Genomic DNA, 20,484 nt, shown 5'->3' with positions numbered 1-20,484 from the left:
TCAAATAACTCATACTACAGTAACAATCAGAGAAAGTAAGAATTCATAAACTGAACTATAAACTCTATTTCATACTTTTACTTTATCCTAAATTGATGTGCTATGCTTAATATTAAAAATTCATTTTGAACAGAGCTGCCTAATTAACTTTTAGTAATTTAATTTGAACTATAAATTGGCAAACACTTTCTTAATAACCATTTTTTTTTTTATTTATAAAACAGTATATTTTTTTTTACATGAATACTTTTTAATACTTTTTCAATGAAATGGCGACCATACAAAGTAGGTATTTTAAGCCAAGTATGAATGGAGATGAGTGTAGAATGAGTGGCGCGATCTTGTAGTCTTGTTAGTGACTGAGGCCTACATATTCCTTAGACACAGCTTTTTAATTAATAGTTAATTAATAGGCTAGTTAATTAATAGCCCATACAGCTAATGGCAACTAAGGGACCTACAGTTTATAGTGGAATCCGAACCACTGTGGAGTATCGCATCCACAGTGCATGCCTATAAATATCCACAATTCGTAACCTCCTACTAGCTGGATTGCAGGACGACGCCACCCGTCCCAGTCAAACAAATTATAAGGCCGTCATATCACCTTAAAAATCAAATAAACTATGTAAGACCTTAAAAGGGTTTAAAGTTTCAGCTAGCATACCTGAGAAAATCAGAGTATAGGCCTTTTAAATAGATTCATACAAAAATCACACAACATAACCCTAGAATTCGGTCCATATATGGGACATTTTCGAACAGTAAACAGTATAGGTGAGAACTCCTCCAGCAGAAGTCCTTAAATAAGATAACATATCAGGGTTATGAAATATGACAAGACTAGATTCGATTTGAAATACAATTACAACACTATGACCGGTTATAGCCTAACCAAGCTTTAACCCTTTGCAAAAACAATCCTAAATCAGTCATATGACTTTTTATTGAAATATAATCTAAATAAACAATGTAGTGCATGTATAGTGATTTACTTACTAAAATCTTTTTCCCCATACCGCAGCAAAAACAGCAGTTTTTTTATACGTGCATTGCAGGTCTAAGCATTTTTACTCCCTAGGGAAATTTTGATAGTGCAATCGTATCGATTGAAATTACAGTATTATCGATTGACTTATTAATTGTTTTAAATGGTTTTAGTATATTGTTGTCGTTCGCTCGACATATCAATGACTGTAACACAATCGTAATAAACTAAATGATTAAATCACTTACTGAACAGCTGCTTATTTTTAGCAGAATTGAAAACAAGCTGGAAGCTGTTTTGAGAGGTTATCTTATTTCCATTTCTAGTTTAGTTTGTTAATTAATGATACAATATGACAAAAATATAGTTCACCACATGTACAACTTGACCTCTGGTTAAAAAGAATCACTTTAGGCCCTAGTGATGAAATATACTATTTTATACACCCAAAAAGTGTAATGCTGATTTTGGCTTAAAGTACAGCCTAGTTTAGCAGACCTAAACACTTTTTAGCAAAAGAAATTAGGAATTCCATAGTATAATATCTAGTTTAATGTTGGGATTTTACTCTTATGTTAGTTGTGCTGTAATAGACATAACCTTTAAACATAATAAGAGCTACATTTACTTCATATTGACACAAGTTACTTAATTACTATTTGTAAATTCAAGTTTTGGCTATAATAGTCCAAAACGTACATAAAAGGTGGGAATAAATTTATCACATACGAGTACTATCTTAAATATTTTAAGCAGTTAAAATTTCCTTTCAAACAAAAATCAACATGTGATGGATTACACTGGCTACTGAAAACAATTCAGTATTAAAAAAAACTTTGTGCAATATATATTGTGCGAAACTATAGACAATTATAATAAATATAGAATTTCAAAGAAAGGTTGCGGTGTCCACTGCTAGGAGTGCCGTGTAGTTACAGGGCACACCGCGAGGAGCACAGCGCAGGAGCCGTAGGCTACCATCAGATGCTACAGTGATGTGCCCCGTAACTACACGGCACTCCTAGTGGTAGGTGCCGGAACATATGCTAACCGCAGCACTGCTGATAGTCTATATTTATTCTATTTGTCTATGGCGAAACAGACCAGTTTAATTCCATTCAATTAAGTTTATGTTAGTAGAAAACTACTGTTCAAGCACCTTTTTCAAAATGAACTAATGTAATAACAATTTGACTACATTTAACCTAGTATGTTTAACATGATAAGTTTAACACAAGGAAAACATACTCAATAAACACATGAGCCTTTTAGCCAAAATATCCCTGCATGCACAGGCCTGTTTCATTCAAAGACCAGGTAGTCTTGAGCTATACAAAATGTCAAAAGAAAGGAACATTCTCTAGCAGAGTATAAGTAACTGAGCCACAAATAATTTACATCCTTATAAATTGCATATGAAGAAAACAAATTACAAATACTTGTCAATTGCAAATTGTCCTTAGAGGTTCATGTTTATTGTAAAACATAACTGAAGAGAGAAAGTAATAAAACATTCTTTCCTAATTAACTTATTCTCAAAATTCAACTACACGTTGATTTGGAAAGCTGTTTTCAGAAAAAATAAACTAAACACTTGCTAACAAAGAAAAATAAACTTTTAATGAACAAAACAATATTTTTAAGAATAATACTTACTAGGCTTATCACAATACTTTACTCTTCGACAATAATGGTTTTTGCTGAAGATTCAATAGCAGGAATGTCAGAAGAATATTCTTCCGTGGCCCAAAGGAACAAGTCGAGAGTCTGTTCCGTGCTTTCTGCGATGAAACGAATAAATGGTCTCACGTCTCCTCCATTGGCTAGTTCCAGCATCTTGTAATACCTGAAATATTTTAATGATATTTGAAACTAAGAAAAAAAATTGAAAACAATGATTTTTAATCCCTCTGGTTTGAAGGGGTCTAATTTCATACATTTGAAACCGGCCCAGAATCTTTGAAAAAGAAACCTATATCACAAATTTTGCAATCACCATGATCTTTAAAATAACAGAAGCTCAGATAGATTAGAAACCACAATGTAAACAAGCTAATTTTGCATAATGTAACCAAGCTAATACTATAAAACCCCAGAAAAATAAATCCACCTCGATAAAAACAGCTCATCTACACTCAATAAATATTCATCCAAACAACAAATTTCTTGTTCAGTCCCTCCAGTTTGTTAAATTATTTTTTGACTGTAGTTTAATGCAATTTCAATAATGTAAATAATTTCATCAAGACACTAACACACACTAGACTTGTGAAAATATTTAGAGCTAAATTTGCCTGTAGGGTGGGTTAAGAACAGAACCAAGCAACGTAGCATTGTAACTAGGATCAGTAATGTCATAGCCAGGGCCAAATTAAAAGCTCAAGAATAGTGACTGTTCCAGGATCGGACTAGCGACCCTTGGATTTCTAGATCTGTATAGTATTCCCACTCAACTTGCCAGCTGTGATTGTCTCTAACCTAACATGAACACTCCTCATAGCAGGACATCTTTCACTTAAGACCTGGTCTGATGGAAACCCTATAATAACTTTGAAGCCAATTAGCGATCTTATACGTCAGAGTAGCCTAATTTTTTCCCCCTGAAATGCCATTAGTATTTATTTTTTTATTTATTTACATAATGCCATTACATCATTAAATGACAGGACATTTGTCAATCAATGCATTATAATACTTAAATCTAAATAGTAAAAAATCCAAATAAAATAATTTCAACACTTAACCCGCCCAATTTCCACTTAAAAATTCATTTAAAGAATAAAATGTTTTTGTTAGTAATTACATTTTTGTCTTTACATTTTTTGATTTGCGATGTTTTTTTTAATTATCAGGAATCAAGTTATACAATTTTGGTCCAATAAATTGAGGTGATGCTTCAAATAGTGATAATTTATGGCTAGTGGGCTTAATTAGGTTCTTATGTCTAGTGTTATACCTATGGTTTGTGTGACCCTCCCTGAAAATGGTCAAATGGTTGAATACCCAAAATAATGCTTCTAAAATATACAGGTCATAAAATGTCAAAACGCTAAAAGCCTGAAAGTTGATTTTGCTTGGACTTCTTCGGGGTACTTTATCCTTAGTGCCTCCTTTTGAAGCCTAAAATTCATCTTACCATGGCAAGAATTTCCCCAGACAAGTATTCCATATGACATTCTACTTGAGTCTTGTCCATGTTCAAGGAGAGGCCATTTACTCTAAAGCAGTCACTTAAAGCGTACATTAATATAGCTATAGTGCTTCCCTGGTAATCAGAAGGATAGCGATTTGATCCTGAAAAGTCTTTAGTTTTTGATAATTCTAAAAGTGCAACCAGCTATCATTGTTCGTTAGGATTTCATTAAATAAATATCCTGGCTAAAGAACCAACTCATTTTATTCAGTAACAAAACTCTCTTCATCCAATCAACACTCATCTTTCCATCAACATCCCTCAAGAGTCAAGACACACACTGATGTTTCACTGTCATAATAATCTAATCTACTAGTACAAGGAATCATAAATAAATATTTTCACCTACAGTCCTTTCTCAGGACTAGCCCGACGACCCTATGATTTTTATGCGAATCCTAATACCACTCAGCTACATGCATAAATGTATACAGTACTTACCTATGACGGTTCTGCTTGAGTACAATAACTGGAGGGAAGCCCGCCTGCATCAGAATAAGGTTCATCAGCAGGCGAGAGGTGCGACCGTTGCCGTCGTTGAACGGGTGAATGTGTACCATCTTGTAGTGGGCCAGTGCGGCGTACTGTACAGGGTGTAGACGCAATGCTGCATCTGAGTTGAGCCATTCTACAAACTGTTCCATGAGCGGGGGAATGTGTCGGGGCCGCGGGGGAATGTGACCTCCGACATAAACCTATGGAGCAGGGGACACAGTTAATAGGAGATATTGACATTGAGCGTGTTCTGGGAACATGCACCGGTGCCGCACCGGTGCAAAAAAAGTGTCGTTCTGGGAGACCAGTGAGTTAACCTAGCAGACAGCTATTTCCTCTTTTTCCTCCACCGGTGCAAGATTTATGCACGGGAGAAATTGTACGGTGCATAATACACCGGCAGCTTCTGATTGGTCAGTTTCTTGGACAACAGTATGCAGCTACGGCAAGATGGCGGGTCCATCAAATAATGTTAATCAGTTTTATAGGTTATATTACGTAATGAGTGAATAATTTATTCTATGAGGGGGTTATATTACGTAATAAATGAATAATTTTCAAATAATTTATTCTGTGAGTGTAAGATTGTTTGATTTAAATATTATACAGTAAATAGTAGGTGGATGTGTAAATTATAATCCGATGTGTACCGTAAACCGGTGACTAACCGTTCTGGGATACCAAGACTCTTGCCCCGTGGCGGTACCGAGTCACCGGTAAATCTGCACTGGTGCATGTTCCCAGAACGCGCTCAATGTGTCCAGATGTGGAAATAATATTGGTTAGGAGAACCGGGAAAGTGAGCTACCATCTGACAGTAGTAGTTAATATATTAATAACATATGGTAATTGTTCAACATATGTTTTGTGTTATTGTTTGATATTTTGATTAAGTTTTCGTTAAAATAGAAATACACAACCTTCCATGAATTCTGTATAATTATTTAATAATTAATCTAATGACATGGTGCCGAAACCCACACGGAATAGAAATAAAAGGTATGACTTTAAGGAAGATGATGATATCCATACAGAAGACAAGGATAATAATGTAAAACCACCCAAATTTCTTGTGGTTTCAAGTACTCAGATGGCTCCTTCTTGGAAGAAATGGAAGCAACAGTGGAACTGGTACTACACAGCTTCTGGCCTTGATAGGAAATCAAATGCAGTACAGGTAGCATCATTTATGTCTAGTTTAGGCCCAGATGTTATAGATATATAAAACAGTTTTGGTTTTATTGATGGTGAAGATATTGAATTAGATGAAGTTGTTCAACGATTTGATGAGTTTTTTGTTGGTAAATCTAATGAAGTAGGCCTAGGCCTATTTAAGCGATTTTTGTTCAAAAAAATCACCCAACAAACCCATCAAAGTTTTGAAGATTTTTTTACAAAATTGGTTAACCAAGCTAATTCTTGTAATTTTGAGCAGCTAAAAAACAGTTTGATTAGAGATAGAATAGTAATTGGCATCTCAGATTTTAGCTTAAGGGAAAAGTTACTATCTACTGATAACCTTACCCTTGATGATGAGATTAGTAAGTGTAGGGCATAGAAATACACAACCTTTCATGAATTCTGTATAATTATTTAAAAATTAATCTAATGACACCATCCAGATTACAATTGTACATCCCAGTCCTAATTTGTGGATCTAGCTTCAGGCAGTCGATTCAATAATAAGCATTACTTTTTCTTAAGACAGCTGGGTCCAATTATAGTGTGTCAAAAAGTGCTAAAAATGTATCTTGGAACTTATTGGGTCAACAATCGCTTGGAAATGTTTAGCCACACAAACTGGTAATCATTGCAATTGTCTATGAGATTTCTCAGCAACAATCATACAGTGTTAATAAAAAAAGAATGGTGCAAAACTTGACAGTTGGTACGTCCGTTTTAGCGAATTTCCCATATAGGGAATAAGCTATTACCGTAGTACTCATGGTAAGACCTGGACGCGGGACCGATTTTTTTTTTCGTTTCGAGGTCCCTAGAGACCAAAAACACCATCCGTTCAAATTCATATATATATATATATTTATATATTTATATTTATATATATATATATATATATATATATATATATATATATATATATATATATATATGTGCCCGTTAGCACTATAACTCGAGCAAAAATGATCCGATTTTGATGAAATTCGGTACAAACGTGTAAACCAACGTTTATTCGAACGAGTTCGCGATCCAGCATGATCGGACCATGGGAACGGGGGTTTACGGGGGGTTTTATGGGGTAAAAATAGGTTTTTCGCATTTTTGACCCAAAAAACATAAAATTTAGCAATTTCTTTCCAAACCATTTTGTAGAGCTTAAAAAAACAAATAATTTAGTATATTGAAGCGTTATTATGCGCCTAATGGTTACAGAGAAAATTCCAAAAAATTGTAAATTTAAAATTCCCATGTTATTCTTATGGAGAATAAGTAAACTGTTGTAGTTTGCTTGTTTATGAACATATTTTGATCAAATTTGAAAAATGTTTTTATTTCTTACTAACTATTAACATAAAAAAAAACAGTTTTACCTCCCTGATGCAGCAAACCTAAGTACTTGTTAAACTAATTCTATTTAAATCGGGAATAAATGTTATATTTTTAAGTAGACATTTCAGTGTAAATCAAATGGAAATTCGCTTAGTCTGCAGGTTTGCTGCGGCGGGGGTATTTGTGATTTAAAATATCTGATTGTTACACCAATGGACAGGACGTGTTTAACTTTGATTTGACAAGGTTATGATTTGTCTCAGTTGCTTATTTGAGTTATTTGAAAACCTTTTAACAAAATCGAAGAATATCAACAAGAATTGAAGTTATCATAGAAAGAATCTCAGTTTTTTGCTTGTCTAAGCTTGTAATAACTGAAGTTTGTACAGGTACCTCTCAAACGCTTGTGTAAAACCATGGACTGCGGAATATGAAGTTTTCTACCAGCTTTGACTGTCAAGAAAACGTAGCTTCGATTCTGTCCACAGCGACTGGCGGAGTCTGAGGACGGCCCAAACTCTTCCACATAAACATACAGTTGTCTTGAATTGCTTCATCCAACGAGCTATGCAGTTCTGATTAAGAGCCTCCTCCCTAAATTTAGTCGGATATTTTTGCCATGATAGTTTTGATTCTTGTCAATATTTTTCAAGTTTGTTAAAAGACTTCGTAGTAGTCCACAACTAAGCAACATAGATAAAACATAACCTTGTCAAAACAAACTTATAAACACGCCATTTCCACTGGTGTAACAATCAGCTGTTTGAATTTACGGGAACAGACATACCAACTGTTTAGTTTTGCACCATTCTTTTTTAATATTATATACTGTATATTATTAAATTTAATTAATTTATGTTTCAGAGGTGATGAAGTATTTTTTTTCGATGACAAAATGTTTTTAAATAAACAACTCTTAGAGGTAGTCAGTTAAAAAATAATTAAATTTCCTAAATAAATCTTACCTGTGTGCGGCGAAACATGCCACTTTCTTCTGGATCCACAAAACCTAATACTCTTTTGTGAATTTCCAAAATGTCTTCAACAGTGATACTGCCAATCCTGTAAAAACCCTACATTTGATTTGATTGTTTCGGACAACAAATAATTGAAAAATCAAAAGTATTCATCTGTTCAAATGTATAAAATCGTTTCCCCTCAAGGATACTGTAAAATGGGAACTTTAAAGACTACTGGAGCAGAGCCCTGATGGGGTTTTCAAATTTTATTTAACACAAACATCACCGGTCAAATATGGAGCAACTTTTCAAAGTTTCATCAACATCGGATGGCCAGCTTGGTAAAGGACAAACATACGACATACAATGGATTTTACATAATATAGATTACCAGCATTTTATATAGTGTATTGCATTTAAAATATAAAAATCTATATTTATAAAAGAGGAAGTTTGTTTGTGGGTATATATTTGAACGTTATGGACTCCGAAACCGCTTGACAGATTATAATGAAACTTTCAGGCATTATTATGCATTATTCAAGGATGGTTTGTGTGAAGTTTGGTGCAGATCCGTCAAAAGGGCTCTGCCCCAGTGGCTCTGGAATTTCCCATGTTAACCTTATGAGTACTTATATTTAAATGGAATTAAAGAATCTTAACAGCTGGTTCAACTAAAAAATTTGATTATGTGATGTTCAATGGCATTAAAATGTTAATACGTTTACCAACAGGGTGCAGCACTATTATTTTTAAAACTTATGACAACAGCTAATTTGCAACCAAAAGGTGAGTGAGCGTAGCGAACAAACATCAACCTGGAGGCGAGTTAGCGTAGCGAACGAGCTAAACCTGATGGCAAGTGAGCGCAGCGAACTACCTCCAACCTAAAGGTGAGTAAACGTAGCAAACGAATTTCAACCAGGACGTGATTGAGTGATGCGAACGAGCTCATCTTGAAAATGAACGAGCATTTGACATAAAACCACATTAGGACAGGACGACGTCAAAGTCAAAGTCAAAACATTCTTTATTCATTATAGTTTCACATTACATGAACTTGAATAGAGTCATGAGCTAAATTCAAAATTGCTTACTGCTAATTAAATACATAAAAAGAGTACTAAAATTACTTTACTTTAACTTTTAACAAAACCATGACTTTAAGGATTACAGTATTTGGAATTCAAATTAAGTTAGGCCTAACTGTTTTTTACTAATACTAAAGAATTCTGTTACTTAAGACGTCTGTCGGGCCAGCTAGTATATAAATAAAAGTCTAAATTATTAACTACATGGCACCAAGAAACAAATCTGCATATAAACAAATAAAATTAAATAGCAGAACAAAACACCGTTAATTTACATTAACTGTTTTAAATTTTACTTTCTTATGTTTTGTTAGTAAATAATCTAACTAAAATCCTGACATGAGTAAATTAAGACAGTCCCAGGGCTAAGCCCTGAAAGTTATCACAAAATTGTTGGCGTATAAAGCAACTCCATGCACCATGTACCAAGTTTCGTGGCCATCGGTCCAGTGGTGTCTGAGTTTATCACTGCCAAATATATATACAAACTAACATTCTCTTTTATAGATGCTCAAAGATTTTGATTCAAATTAACATTTTTTGTAGGCCTACTGTATTTAATAATTTGCAAGGTGTACTACTGTAGATGGTTTATAAGCATTATGTTACAATTCCTTTGTAAACATTTTTGTAAATAACTATTGTAGCTACTTGCCAATCCATAAGACCAACATCATTAAAAGTTAAATTAAAGAACAAAAAACCAATTTTTCCAGAACAGAGCCTATCATAAATAAATATTGTTTTTAGCCTAAAACTAAAATATTTCTAATAATTTGAAGGAAATCATTGGAGCAGTTTTAAAAACCATTGTACACGCAAACGTTAGTTGTATTTTTTATGGTCCTACAACTACTATTTCAATTTCTAATGAAAATAAACCTCTCACAAAATATGATAATAATGCAGTGTCAAAAAACTTGCATAGTTTTTCTTAAATTTTCACTGCCCCATTAATATTCCTTACGTGATAATTTGATTGTTAAAGTTTCAATTTATTTAATCCACCAACTTACTTGTTGATCAACGTGGAGTTGATATACTTCATGGCAGCGTCGAGCCCCAAAATCTCATTATGTTCCATGATACTTTTGCCCCCAACAGCCATTCTAGTTTCCACGATTGACCGAGTCTGTGAGAGAGTCATTGTGTTCCCTTCGATTCCAACAGTGTGGTAAATATGCTGCACGAGTAAATTGTCTCTATTAGTAAGTATGAACAATAGTATTCTATCATTTTATTTTGCAAATTTTAGAATATTTTGGATTGTTTTAAAGGAATATACTAATTTGGTACTTTTGTATTTACGGAGGCCACCCTTATACAGCACGCTGCGGCAGTTAGGTTAGGTTGGGTTATCATATTTGTTTATGACTCATCTGATATTGTTTGATTCATAATGAAACGAGGAAATTTCTACAAAAATGTTTATGATAACCCAACCCAACCTAACTGCCGTGCGCTGTAAAATAAGTGGCCTTCGTATAATACAAAACTAACAAATATTTAGTAAAAGAATGCTTTGTTTTTTTTTAATTTATTGCTAGTGAGATGACAACCCGGGCATAGTCCTAAAAGGAAACACCTAAGAACCATTGGAAAGTCACAGACAATCCAATGCAGATTCTGTGAAAACCAGATGTAAACCTCCAAACCCTTTAGGCTGGACTGTACGGCACTGGCCCTAAGAAGGTTAAGGCCGCAACTCAAGTCTGAGAAGAGGAGAGGATTGGGCGTCCCACAGCTGTTAGGCTTTGCCTGTCTGTCAGATTGAGCAGGGGGATGTTACAAAATAGCAACAGGTGGAAGTAGCTAGGGGCGTATGTGTAAACATTAGTGTTAGTGATAAGCAGAACCCCTAAAGACATTTGTGTGTCAAGGTGGAGGAATGCTTTAGGGTGACACAAACATCTAACCTACAAGAACAAAGGATGTGCATTGCCTTTGAATTGGTGAATGGATAAATAAATGTTTATGTGTTCAAATTACAAGTCTATCACGGCAGCGCAGCTACTTTTACCAGTTCACTTCCTACTTGGACCCCATGAATGATTCCCATCTTAAGAACAATTTTCAGATGGGTTATCAATCCCGGATTTACGATGGATCTGAAGGACGCAATAATTACAAGGAAGTGGGAACAATTAATAGTGCCATGAGCTGTTGGGAAGACTTTAAGGAAAGGATTGAAACCTGCAAGCAAGAGAGTGAACATTGTGAACCTGACTGAAAGGTTTTCCATAAGTAGGCTAATAGACAACTGAAAAGTGTATCCAACTATTTGTAGTAAGTAGAGTAGCCTGTTTCTTAAATAATAAGAGCTTACAGATACTTCAATGTAAAAAAAGTTACAATTAATTTATACAAAAACAAATTAGTAGGCCTAATGCTTATTTTTAAAATGCCCAATCTTTTACGGTCACCCTTTGGCTTTCAGGACTGTAAGAAAAGTATGGAAACATAATAAAGATCATTGTATAAAGTTTTATAGATACAATAAAAATACACTTACTGGCTTCTGAAAATCAATCCATGCTCTTTAAAAAGGTTCAATATTTTAATAATCTACAATATGGACTGATTGTTTTATAGGATACACTTTGAGAAATTTCATTTGAGAAACTTCTCAATGTAATTGCATTAAGGTTACAAGGTATTTCTTACTATATAAAATCACCTGGAAATATGCTTCCCGTTTGGCACGACGAAGTGCTGGGTTGGAGTCTGGAATTGAAGCTACAGTGTCTCGTTTGTTGTCAATCCGGCGCAGCGCCGCACCATCCAGCTCTTCTACGGCTCGCTTGACTCGCTGGCGGTTGGCACGTGCCACCCTGTGTTCCGGGAACTGCATCAGGGCCTACCGTATGGAAAAATTTACCTCGTCACAGATATTCACACAAAACAAACCATCCTGATATGGAAAAATAACAGTAGAGATTTCAATTCAATTTGTTATTGATGATTAATTTTTTTTAATTAAAATTAGGACTACTAACATGTTATAAGTTGATTACAGGTTATAAGATTTTTAACTGTATAACTTTTACTTTCTACCCCTATATTAGTATTTCTACCATATATGAAGAAAGAATTGTTTTTGTCAAAGTGTTTTGAGTTTGAGTTTTGGGTGGATGTACAAAAAAATACAAAAACAGTGGTTTTTGAAGTGATGGTTGTGTGGGTTTGTGTGTACCGGTACATATATGCATGGTAACTTCAGGCTCTTTTAGAAGGAAATTTTAATTTTTAATGGTGATTTTTCTATAAAAACCCATAAAAAAACGGCTAAAAAAATTTGATTGAAATTTAGTACTAAAAATTGAAAATACCTACCTTTTATGAAAATACCTGCGTTATTAGTCATAGTCATACTACAGATTATATTAATTTATATTAGCAGCTGTCTGTCTTATGGGTTCAATTGTGTTCCACGTTTTGTAAATATTAACACGTTCACTGGGGCCCACCAAATGTCAGGCGTAGCCCCAGTGCGGCGCAGCGTCAAGCGAACCCGTTTGGCTTTCATATATTTCGGTCTGACGAATAATAAATGACGTGCGACAGTTTTATGTCAAAAAACTTGTCAGCCTGTCTTATATATTGAATATGCATAGTAATTTTTATAGACTTATTTATGCATAAAAAAAATCACCTATTAAAACCTAATAATTTTGAAAATTAGATAAACAAAATAACAGGTGTGCCAACCAAACAGACGGTCGTGGACCATTGTTTAATCAACCCGTTCAATGCTATGCCAATAATTTGTATTTTCGTAAGACTTTTATGTTTGCCTTTTAATTCCATTACCTTTTGTTGAATTTTAACTGTAGGCCTATTGTTGTCACTATTTTATTAATTAGACTAATTTTGAATAATAAGACAATAACAAATATATATAACAAAGAAAAGTCTGGGTATTTGTAGTAAACATTAAATACAACTTTGTTTTCGTTGTATATTTCCAAGTTTTCTTATAAAATGTAGGCAATGTTCTGATAGCATTGTTTGAAAGCAAAATCTCATAAAATCGAAAGACATCTAGTTTACAATGTAATATTGAATTTTACCTTGATTTAGTTTGATAAGGTTATTATAATATAGCCATTTTAGGAAAAATGGTTTTTTGCAGCAAAGTCTCAGTGTGCGGTGTTATTATATTGGAGAGGAAAAAGTCGAGAAAATGTATATAAAGAGGTTGATTTATTAAGAGAAAAAATGAGTACGTATTGTTATGAGAGGAGATTCGCGATGATTGAATGCAACAATGGATGTGGTCATGTGATGGTTTTACATGGACTATTAAAAACACAGATATTAAAAAATTAATACATAAAACAAAGACGCTAGATTAAACACTCAGTAACACAATTGTGGTTCAACTGAAAAATATCTTCTAAATAGTCTGTGACTAACTAGTGCTGCTACCTTGTAACGCAGTGAACAACCTGCTGTAGCGCTATCTGTTCGCAATCGTTGGCTTCAGCTTAAATACCGGTTTCTGACTCCTCAGTCTCCAAGCACAGACAGCTGTGTGCTAGGGCGTGTGTCACTTGGCCAGTGACATTTGTTTGTTCGGGTTCAATTCCTGTCCTGTGTGGCAAATAATTGGCGACCTGTGTGTTTGTAGCGAGCGATATACTACAACCACTGGGGCATAGTGAGGTGTTCATAATCCTTGGTTTATACACCTCGAATCATCGAATTGGGCGAATCTTTTAGCTAAGTGGTTGTTAAAGTATCCTATGAACATGCAGGTTACCAATGGCCGTTTTGCTACTTTTTGATAAAATAACCTTCCTCTCTATATCCCTTAGATATTTTAGTAAACGCCGATATATCGTCGCATAGCACTCAAAGGGTTAAGTGTAGGCCTATGCTTATGTTACCGTATGAGAGGAATGTTTATTTAAAAATAAAGCACTTTAGTCATTCTTTCATTCATAGTAAATGACGTGCGGTGATGTGCTGTGTTACGACGATTGCTAAAACACTTACAGATAGCAGCACTGTCTGGAACTAGCCGGTCCCATTGTATTGCCAATTGTAGGGAGAAAGACGGGACAAAAAGTTGATATCTAAGCTTACCAGAAGGGGATTTTACGGGAAAATGTACTAACAACCTACACCACAATAAAACACCCATTCCTAGCTAAACACAGACATAAAAATACCCGTTCATCCCGGTGCGCTGCTGCGCAGAAATTGAATGGAATGTAGGCAAAGCTGGCATTCACCGGTGAGCTATGGCAGAAAAGAACTAGAAAACTCACCGGTGAGTGGCCCGCAGCGAACGTGTTAATGAGAAATGCTTTTGCTTGTTCTATCGTTTGAATTTGTTATTCAGTTTAAATTATACTGTAACTTAGATTTTCTCTAAACACCTCACTCTGCGAATAATTCATGACATTATTGTCCTCAGCATCGTTTTCCTCAGCATGTGCAGAAAAGTGTTGGGAAATCTAGTCTACTACGTACATGGTGAAAAAAATTTCTTCCGATGTGATTTTCTGTCTCACGAGTATTTTTTTTTAAATATCTTTCTATCGAGTTCTTCCACCTCTACAAATGAAATGTGTGAAAGGTATTTAAACCATTGAGAGGAGCAGAAGATTGGCCGACGTGGAAGGATTGCGTGTCAGACAATCTGGAGTTGTTCGACACGGTTGATATCATCGGGGGAAAGAGAGGAAAGCTGCCCTTCTCTGAGTACCGACTATAATGGTAGGATTGTCAATAATAATTTTGTAAGATCATCAAAAATTAGGCTTACCTGAAAATACATCTGGTCAGCCTTGATGATATCCTTGTTCACTTCTTCTACCATTTCTCCATAGTGATTGAGAATATCTGGATGGTTAGGAGCAAGGGCTAAAGCATGTTCCAACAGTTTCATTGCTTTATCAATCTTTCCCAAACTTCTCAATTCCAAGGCAACTTGAAGTGAGCTTAATGCCTCTGTGGTCGATGCTAAAATCGTTTGAATAACTTCAGTTTCATGCCATACTACCAATACACTTTTTACCTGACTCCATAGTGCAACCTGATGAGACGATAGGCCTTGATAGTAGGCCTACTCTTAGGCACTCATGTAACTAGTCCCCTGGCATGTCATAATTTTTCTGTCGTACAATATCTTCTCTTTATATTTTTTAAGTCAAATAAGGTAATTTGTGAAATGTGCTTTCATAAAATACCTACAATACAAATCAACCTGTGTCCAATGTAAATGCTCTTTTGTCAGGGTCCCTAGGGTTGGTGGCGCCCGGAGCAAATGTGGTTGTGGCGCCCCCTCCCTCCCAGTAATAGTCGCATTCGCAGATTTTATTAATACTGATTTGTTAATACAGATAGCCGCTGCGCGGCGCCCCCTCAGCCCCTGCGCCCAGGGCAGCTTGCCCCGGTTGCCCCCCCCCTTCGGACAGCCCTGTCTTTTGTTTATCTAAAGACCCTAGTTTATTTCAATTTTAACTACACTTTCATTGTATACTTAAATAATAATTAAAACATCCTATCCCACTGTAGGCTTAGAATGAGATAAAAGTCAATCTGCATTCCATGCAATGGCAAAACTTTCCAACTCCATTGTACAACAAAATAACATCTAAATACCTAGCCTATATATATTATAATTTCTCAAGTAGGCTACTTTTTTCAGTACACCATAACTTCATTAACTCTTCACCAATTTTAATAGGCCTAAACGAGGTGTCATTTTAAGGTTTTTTTTTACCCACTACACAGGAAAAATATACAAATCACTCAATTTTCAGTAGTTTTTTGTAAAACCATCTATTATATCATTTTGCAAGTACGGTAATTTACTTGAAATGTTTATTTACGCTATTCGATCAGCTGAAACATGTGAATTATTTATTTGCTACCAACGGTCCAAACAAACCAATTTACAATTTTGAATTTTGACATTAACAATTCTCTATCAAGATATGTAAGGGTCAAGCCAAACATACAACAGGACTTTGTCCTAATTAATTAATAAAGAATAACTTTACAACAAACAAAAATCTGTGCTAATGTGGACTAACAATAATCCTACTAATATTATAAATGAGAAAGTTTGGATGTATGGATGTATGTATGTTTGTGACAAGTAAACACAAAAAATACTGGTCGGATTGGGCTGAAATTTGGCATGATGATAGCTCACATTCCCGATTAACATAAAATCTTTATAAATATTTAACGAATAATAGCATATGTAACTTATAGCATAGATAAAACATACTCCCTTAGTAGATTAGTCATCCTAATGGAACAGCTGAAGCCAATTTTATTGTTAGTTCTGTACGTCCAACTATAGAGGTTATGTTTTGTTTACAATTTGTTTCTTGTTATTGCAGTCATTTAAAACCTCGTTTAACCTAATAAAACGATATAATCATAAGCAATAACTGGTCTCTTAGTTATATAATCAAATAGTAAAGCACAAATCATGAAAATAGCCCTAAAATAATAGAAACAAAATGTTGTCTACACTAGCGATCAGTGTGGACGTACATGAACTAGACGCAAAAAACAAGCTTCAAAATTTACAATGGGATGAGGAGTCTACTTGTGTTGCTTAGTCTATGCTTATAGTCTATAATAAATATCATACTAATAATAGGTTAGGATAAATACCTTTTTTACGTCTTCAATCCTAGTTGTCTTTTTCCGATGACTAGTTTCGGAATCTTCTGTCCTTGTTAATTACTGTTAAAAGCATTGGTCGTTGTATGCCACATGTAGTACATACACACACTGTCACACGAAACATTTATATTTACACAAAACATTTCAAATGTAATACTTTTGGCTGGCCTAAACAAAAATTAATAGCGTTGTGCGGACCGGTTCACTGACTTATCAAGTGAACCGGTCCGCACAACGCTAGCCTAAGTAATTTTTTTCTGTGAACTTCCTTTTTCGTGTGCAAGTTTATCTATGTAGAATTTTTGCCTCATTCTATTTAAGTTTGTGACCATTATCCCAGTTCAGTGTTTTGATTGTGTCTCTGTTTAGCTGTAAGGTTGTAAGTACCGTATTGTAATATAGGTCTATTAACAGTTCTTCTTTTCAGCGTGTTTATATTTTTAAACTTAAGTTTCACTATGTACTTGATCTTTTTATTGTTATATATGTTGTAAGTTAGTTGTTTTTTCATCAGAAACAAGTTTTTGTGACTGGCCACCTTTTGAGGGTCAATTTAGTTTAATGTAGCATTAGTATATTTTCACTTGATTAGCCACAGGAGGAGTTTATCCACCTCCAGAAACATTTTGTAGTAATTAACAAGACAGAAGATTTGACAGTGGGGCTGATTGCCCCAAAACTACAGTAGGCCTATAGTTATCGGAAAAAGACGACTATGATTGAAGACGTAAAAAAGGTATTTAACCTAGGCTATTATTAGTATTACACCTACTCTTTATCAATCCAGGAGGTAAAACATGGATAAAATATCATACAATGCTTTCAATCATAAATTAACTAAAGTATGAAGATAAAAAATAATAAAACATGTAACGTACGTACCATTAGGCCTATGTGTTATCGAAACAAATCTGATCAATTACAGTCTATAGGCTGTAAGATATAATCTTGTTATATCTTATATCTTTTTGCTGTCATAAACTTATTGTTAATCTATTTATTGAATATTACTTCAAGTTGGCTTAAATTGCTTCAAAAATTGTCTATTTATAACCTAAGTCTTATAAAGTTTTTGTCATATTTATGTATTGGTTTGACCGTTGGTATATGAATAAATAAATAAATAGGCTAAATATTACTAATTAGATAGCCTAAGTAAAGATTTTATCAATTAATATGGACGGATTAGCAAATGTTGAATAGACTGCTTTCACCGAATAGAAATTTATTTTCGTCATACTGCAGCAAAAACAACCGTTTTATTTGTAGGTACATGCGTTGCAGGTCTAAAGTACCATTAGCATTAGGGAGTAAATATCAGCCGTTGTAAACAGTTAGTTGTGAGGTTTGATTTTAGCAATCACATGGATCAAAATTAGGCCTATTTATCGATTGATTTATTAAGAAGGTACTGGTAAGGTTTTAGCTTATTGTTGCATTCTTGTCAAGTTCGACATATCGATGGTATAATGTACAGAAACACAATTGTGATGGACAAAATGATTGAATCACTTACTAAACAGCTGCTTATTTTCATTAGCAGAATTGAAAACAAGCTGGTGGGCAAGTCAAATTGAAAGGTTATCTTTACCTGATAATTATTTACGTTACCCATCTAGCTTAGTTTGTTAATAATTATATAATTCAGTTCATCAATAGGACAAAAAATGTATTTTCAACCCTCGCTCATTTTCCTAAACATGAGCTTGGGTTGAAAAGTCACTTTACATGCTAGTGATGAATATAGGGCCACTAGCCTATTTTATGTGTCTAACTTACTTAGGCTACATTTTTTCACGCTGAACTCAAAAAATTAAATCAGTTTTTGTCAGAAAGAGTTCTAACCAAAAAAGGAAGTAAAAGATTAGGCCTATGAATTTAAAGTCCATCGAGCGGTTCGGATAGTGAGTTATTATGGCGGTTTAGATCAGTCAGTAAGTTATATGTGGAGTGGAGAGCAAAAAGCTGTTTATAGCAGCTCCAGTCACAATGAAATAAATTCATTCGGAACTAGGCTAATCATTTTGAAAGTATTGTTCCACAAATCATTTGCAGAGCTATCAGTTCTGATTTATTTATTTGTGAGGAAGGTAGCCTATGTCATGTTGGTTATACATGGATTTGTGACTGTATCAAGTGTTTTGAAATCAAGTTAGATTATAGAAGGTAATGTTTAGGTTATAATGAGTGGACTTGTTAATTCATGTTAAATAAACAAACAAATAGCCTAAATAAATAAAAATGTCTTTATAAGCCAGCGTTTCTCCGATACATACATCTTACCACCAGACTGTTTTGCACAGTTGAAATAGTGGGTAGAACGGCTGCACTTTAGTTTACGTCCTACACTCATTCGAATGAAAAATAATAGATATTATATCAATTATCATTCGGTTAGTTAGGTTGGGTTAACCTAACTAACCAAACTTCATATATCGAACTAAATAATCGATATATCGATCGATATATTCATTCGAACGAGTGTAGGACGTAAACTAAAGTGCAGCCGGTAGAACATAAAGTTAGCAGATCTTAAACTTACAATAATATTGCAGGTTCTCTGCTCAAATGTACGCCAAAAATGCTTAAAAAGATCCTTACCTGAAGGCTCCACATCAGCTTTTCTCACTGATAATTCAAGAGTCTCGGTCGGATTATCTGGGTGGTTTAGGCCTACCATATGGTTTTCTGAGGGGTAAGGAAGGAAAACTTTAACCTTATTATCTTCTATAGACCTCTTTGAAGTCCTATAATGGTCTAAGAACAGAGTTAAAAACACTGAACAAACTATGCCTAAAATGAATACAAATAGAAATGCAGCCTTCATTACTCTAACATCATTCATCATTAATGATGAACAAGTATTACTTGCTTGTTGGCACACACTTCTTATTTCATTACCCTTTATGACAAACCACTGTTGTAAAACCATTATATTTGTAGGTTCTAAAATGAAGTGTTAATGTAGTTTATAAGTTGGTGATAAAATGAACTTCAGGCATACCAAGTCCTAACCTAACTTTAGTTTAGAAATAGTAGTAATTAAACAAATAAAAATTAATTAAACACCATGATGATGTAACACTTTCAGGAAAACCACTTCTAACCTAATGATCAATTTTAGCACTTCCTATTATTTTTAAATATAAAGATTAATGCGTGAACTCAGTTGTAGCACTTATGGAAGAACGTTTTGTTGTGTTTGTGTAAACATTATAGAGGTGAGTAACTCCGGAACGAACTACTCCGAAAGAACTACTCCAACTCCGGAACGACAAGTCCAACTCCGGCTCTTGGATCGGAGTTAGTTCCTCTCGGAACTAAAGATAGTCAAGAGACCGTCATTGGTTAAGATACATTATGTAATAAATTAAAAGTTGTTGTAGTAAATAAATATTTAAAATTTTAGAAAATCTGTTTAAAATGAATGTAGGCTATAATGAACAGTAATCGACTAATGAGAGGGGAGCAGCGGAACACCTAACATCACAAGAATACGACTGGAACGACTCACTCACTGCCCTACTGTTTCATAATTTCTCACTCCGGACACTAAAAACAAAAACTATGGTCCTATCCTAGCCTAGATTAATAATT

The 20,484-nt window shown here is 34.4% G+C and overlaps 1 protein-coding gene across 2 annotated transcripts; it reads right to left on the bottom strand.

Annotated features, from left to right (window-relative positions):
• Positions 1-2,027: 2,027 nt before the first annotated feature.
• On the bottom strand, positions 2,028-20,041 carry LOC128996966 (protein adenylyltransferase Fic-like). Of its 2 annotated transcripts, XM_054422529.1 has the most exons (8): positions 19,995-20,035; positions 19,489-19,644; positions 15,008-15,204; positions 11,912-12,091; positions 10,251-10,417; positions 8,150-8,246; positions 4,623-4,876; positions 2,028-2,834 (listed from the first exon to the last, which is right to left on the bottom strand). In XM_054422529.1, exons 2-8 carry the CDS (start codon positions 19,565-19,567, stop codon positions 2,663-2,665), a joined length of 1,146 nt encoding a protein of 381 aa, XP_054278504.1. In that variant the 5' UTR covers positions 19,568-19,644; positions 19,995-20,035; the 3' UTR covers positions 2,028-2,662. The 2 variants fall into 2 exon arrangements, with proteins under 2 accessions (XP_054278504.1, XP_054278503.1); XM_054422528.1 differs by having other exon boundaries at positions 19,489-20,041.
• Positions 20,042-20,484: the final 443 nt, after the last annotated feature.

This window comes from Macrosteles quadrilineatus, unplaced genomic scaffold, assembly GCF_028750875.1.
Source record: "Macrosteles quadrilineatus isolate MER2022 unplaced genomic scaffold, UCM_ALF_1.0 Scaffold_6__1_contigs__length_79288215, whole genome shotgun sequence".
Taxonomy (NCBI): Eukaryota; Metazoa; Arthropoda; class Insecta; order Hemiptera; family Cicadellidae; genus Macrosteles; species Macrosteles quadrilineatus.
This window is presented reverse-complemented; position numbering and strand designations above follow the sequence as displayed.

Bases quoted from the DNA above. Each gene is read 5' to 3' on its own strand.
- LOC128996966 (XM_054422528.1), bottom strand. From the start codon at position 19,819: ATGGTTTTACAACAGTGGTTTGTCATAAAGGGTAATGAAATAAGAAGT. The intron at 12,092-15,007 runs GTAAGCCTAATT...TCCATACGGTAG, and splicing joins CTGACCAGATGTATTTTCAG to GCCCTGATGCAGTTCCCGGA. The intron at 8,247-10,250 runs GTAAGTTGGTGG...GGGTTTTTACAG, and splicing joins AACTCCACGTTGATCAACAA to GATTGGCAGTATCACTGTTG.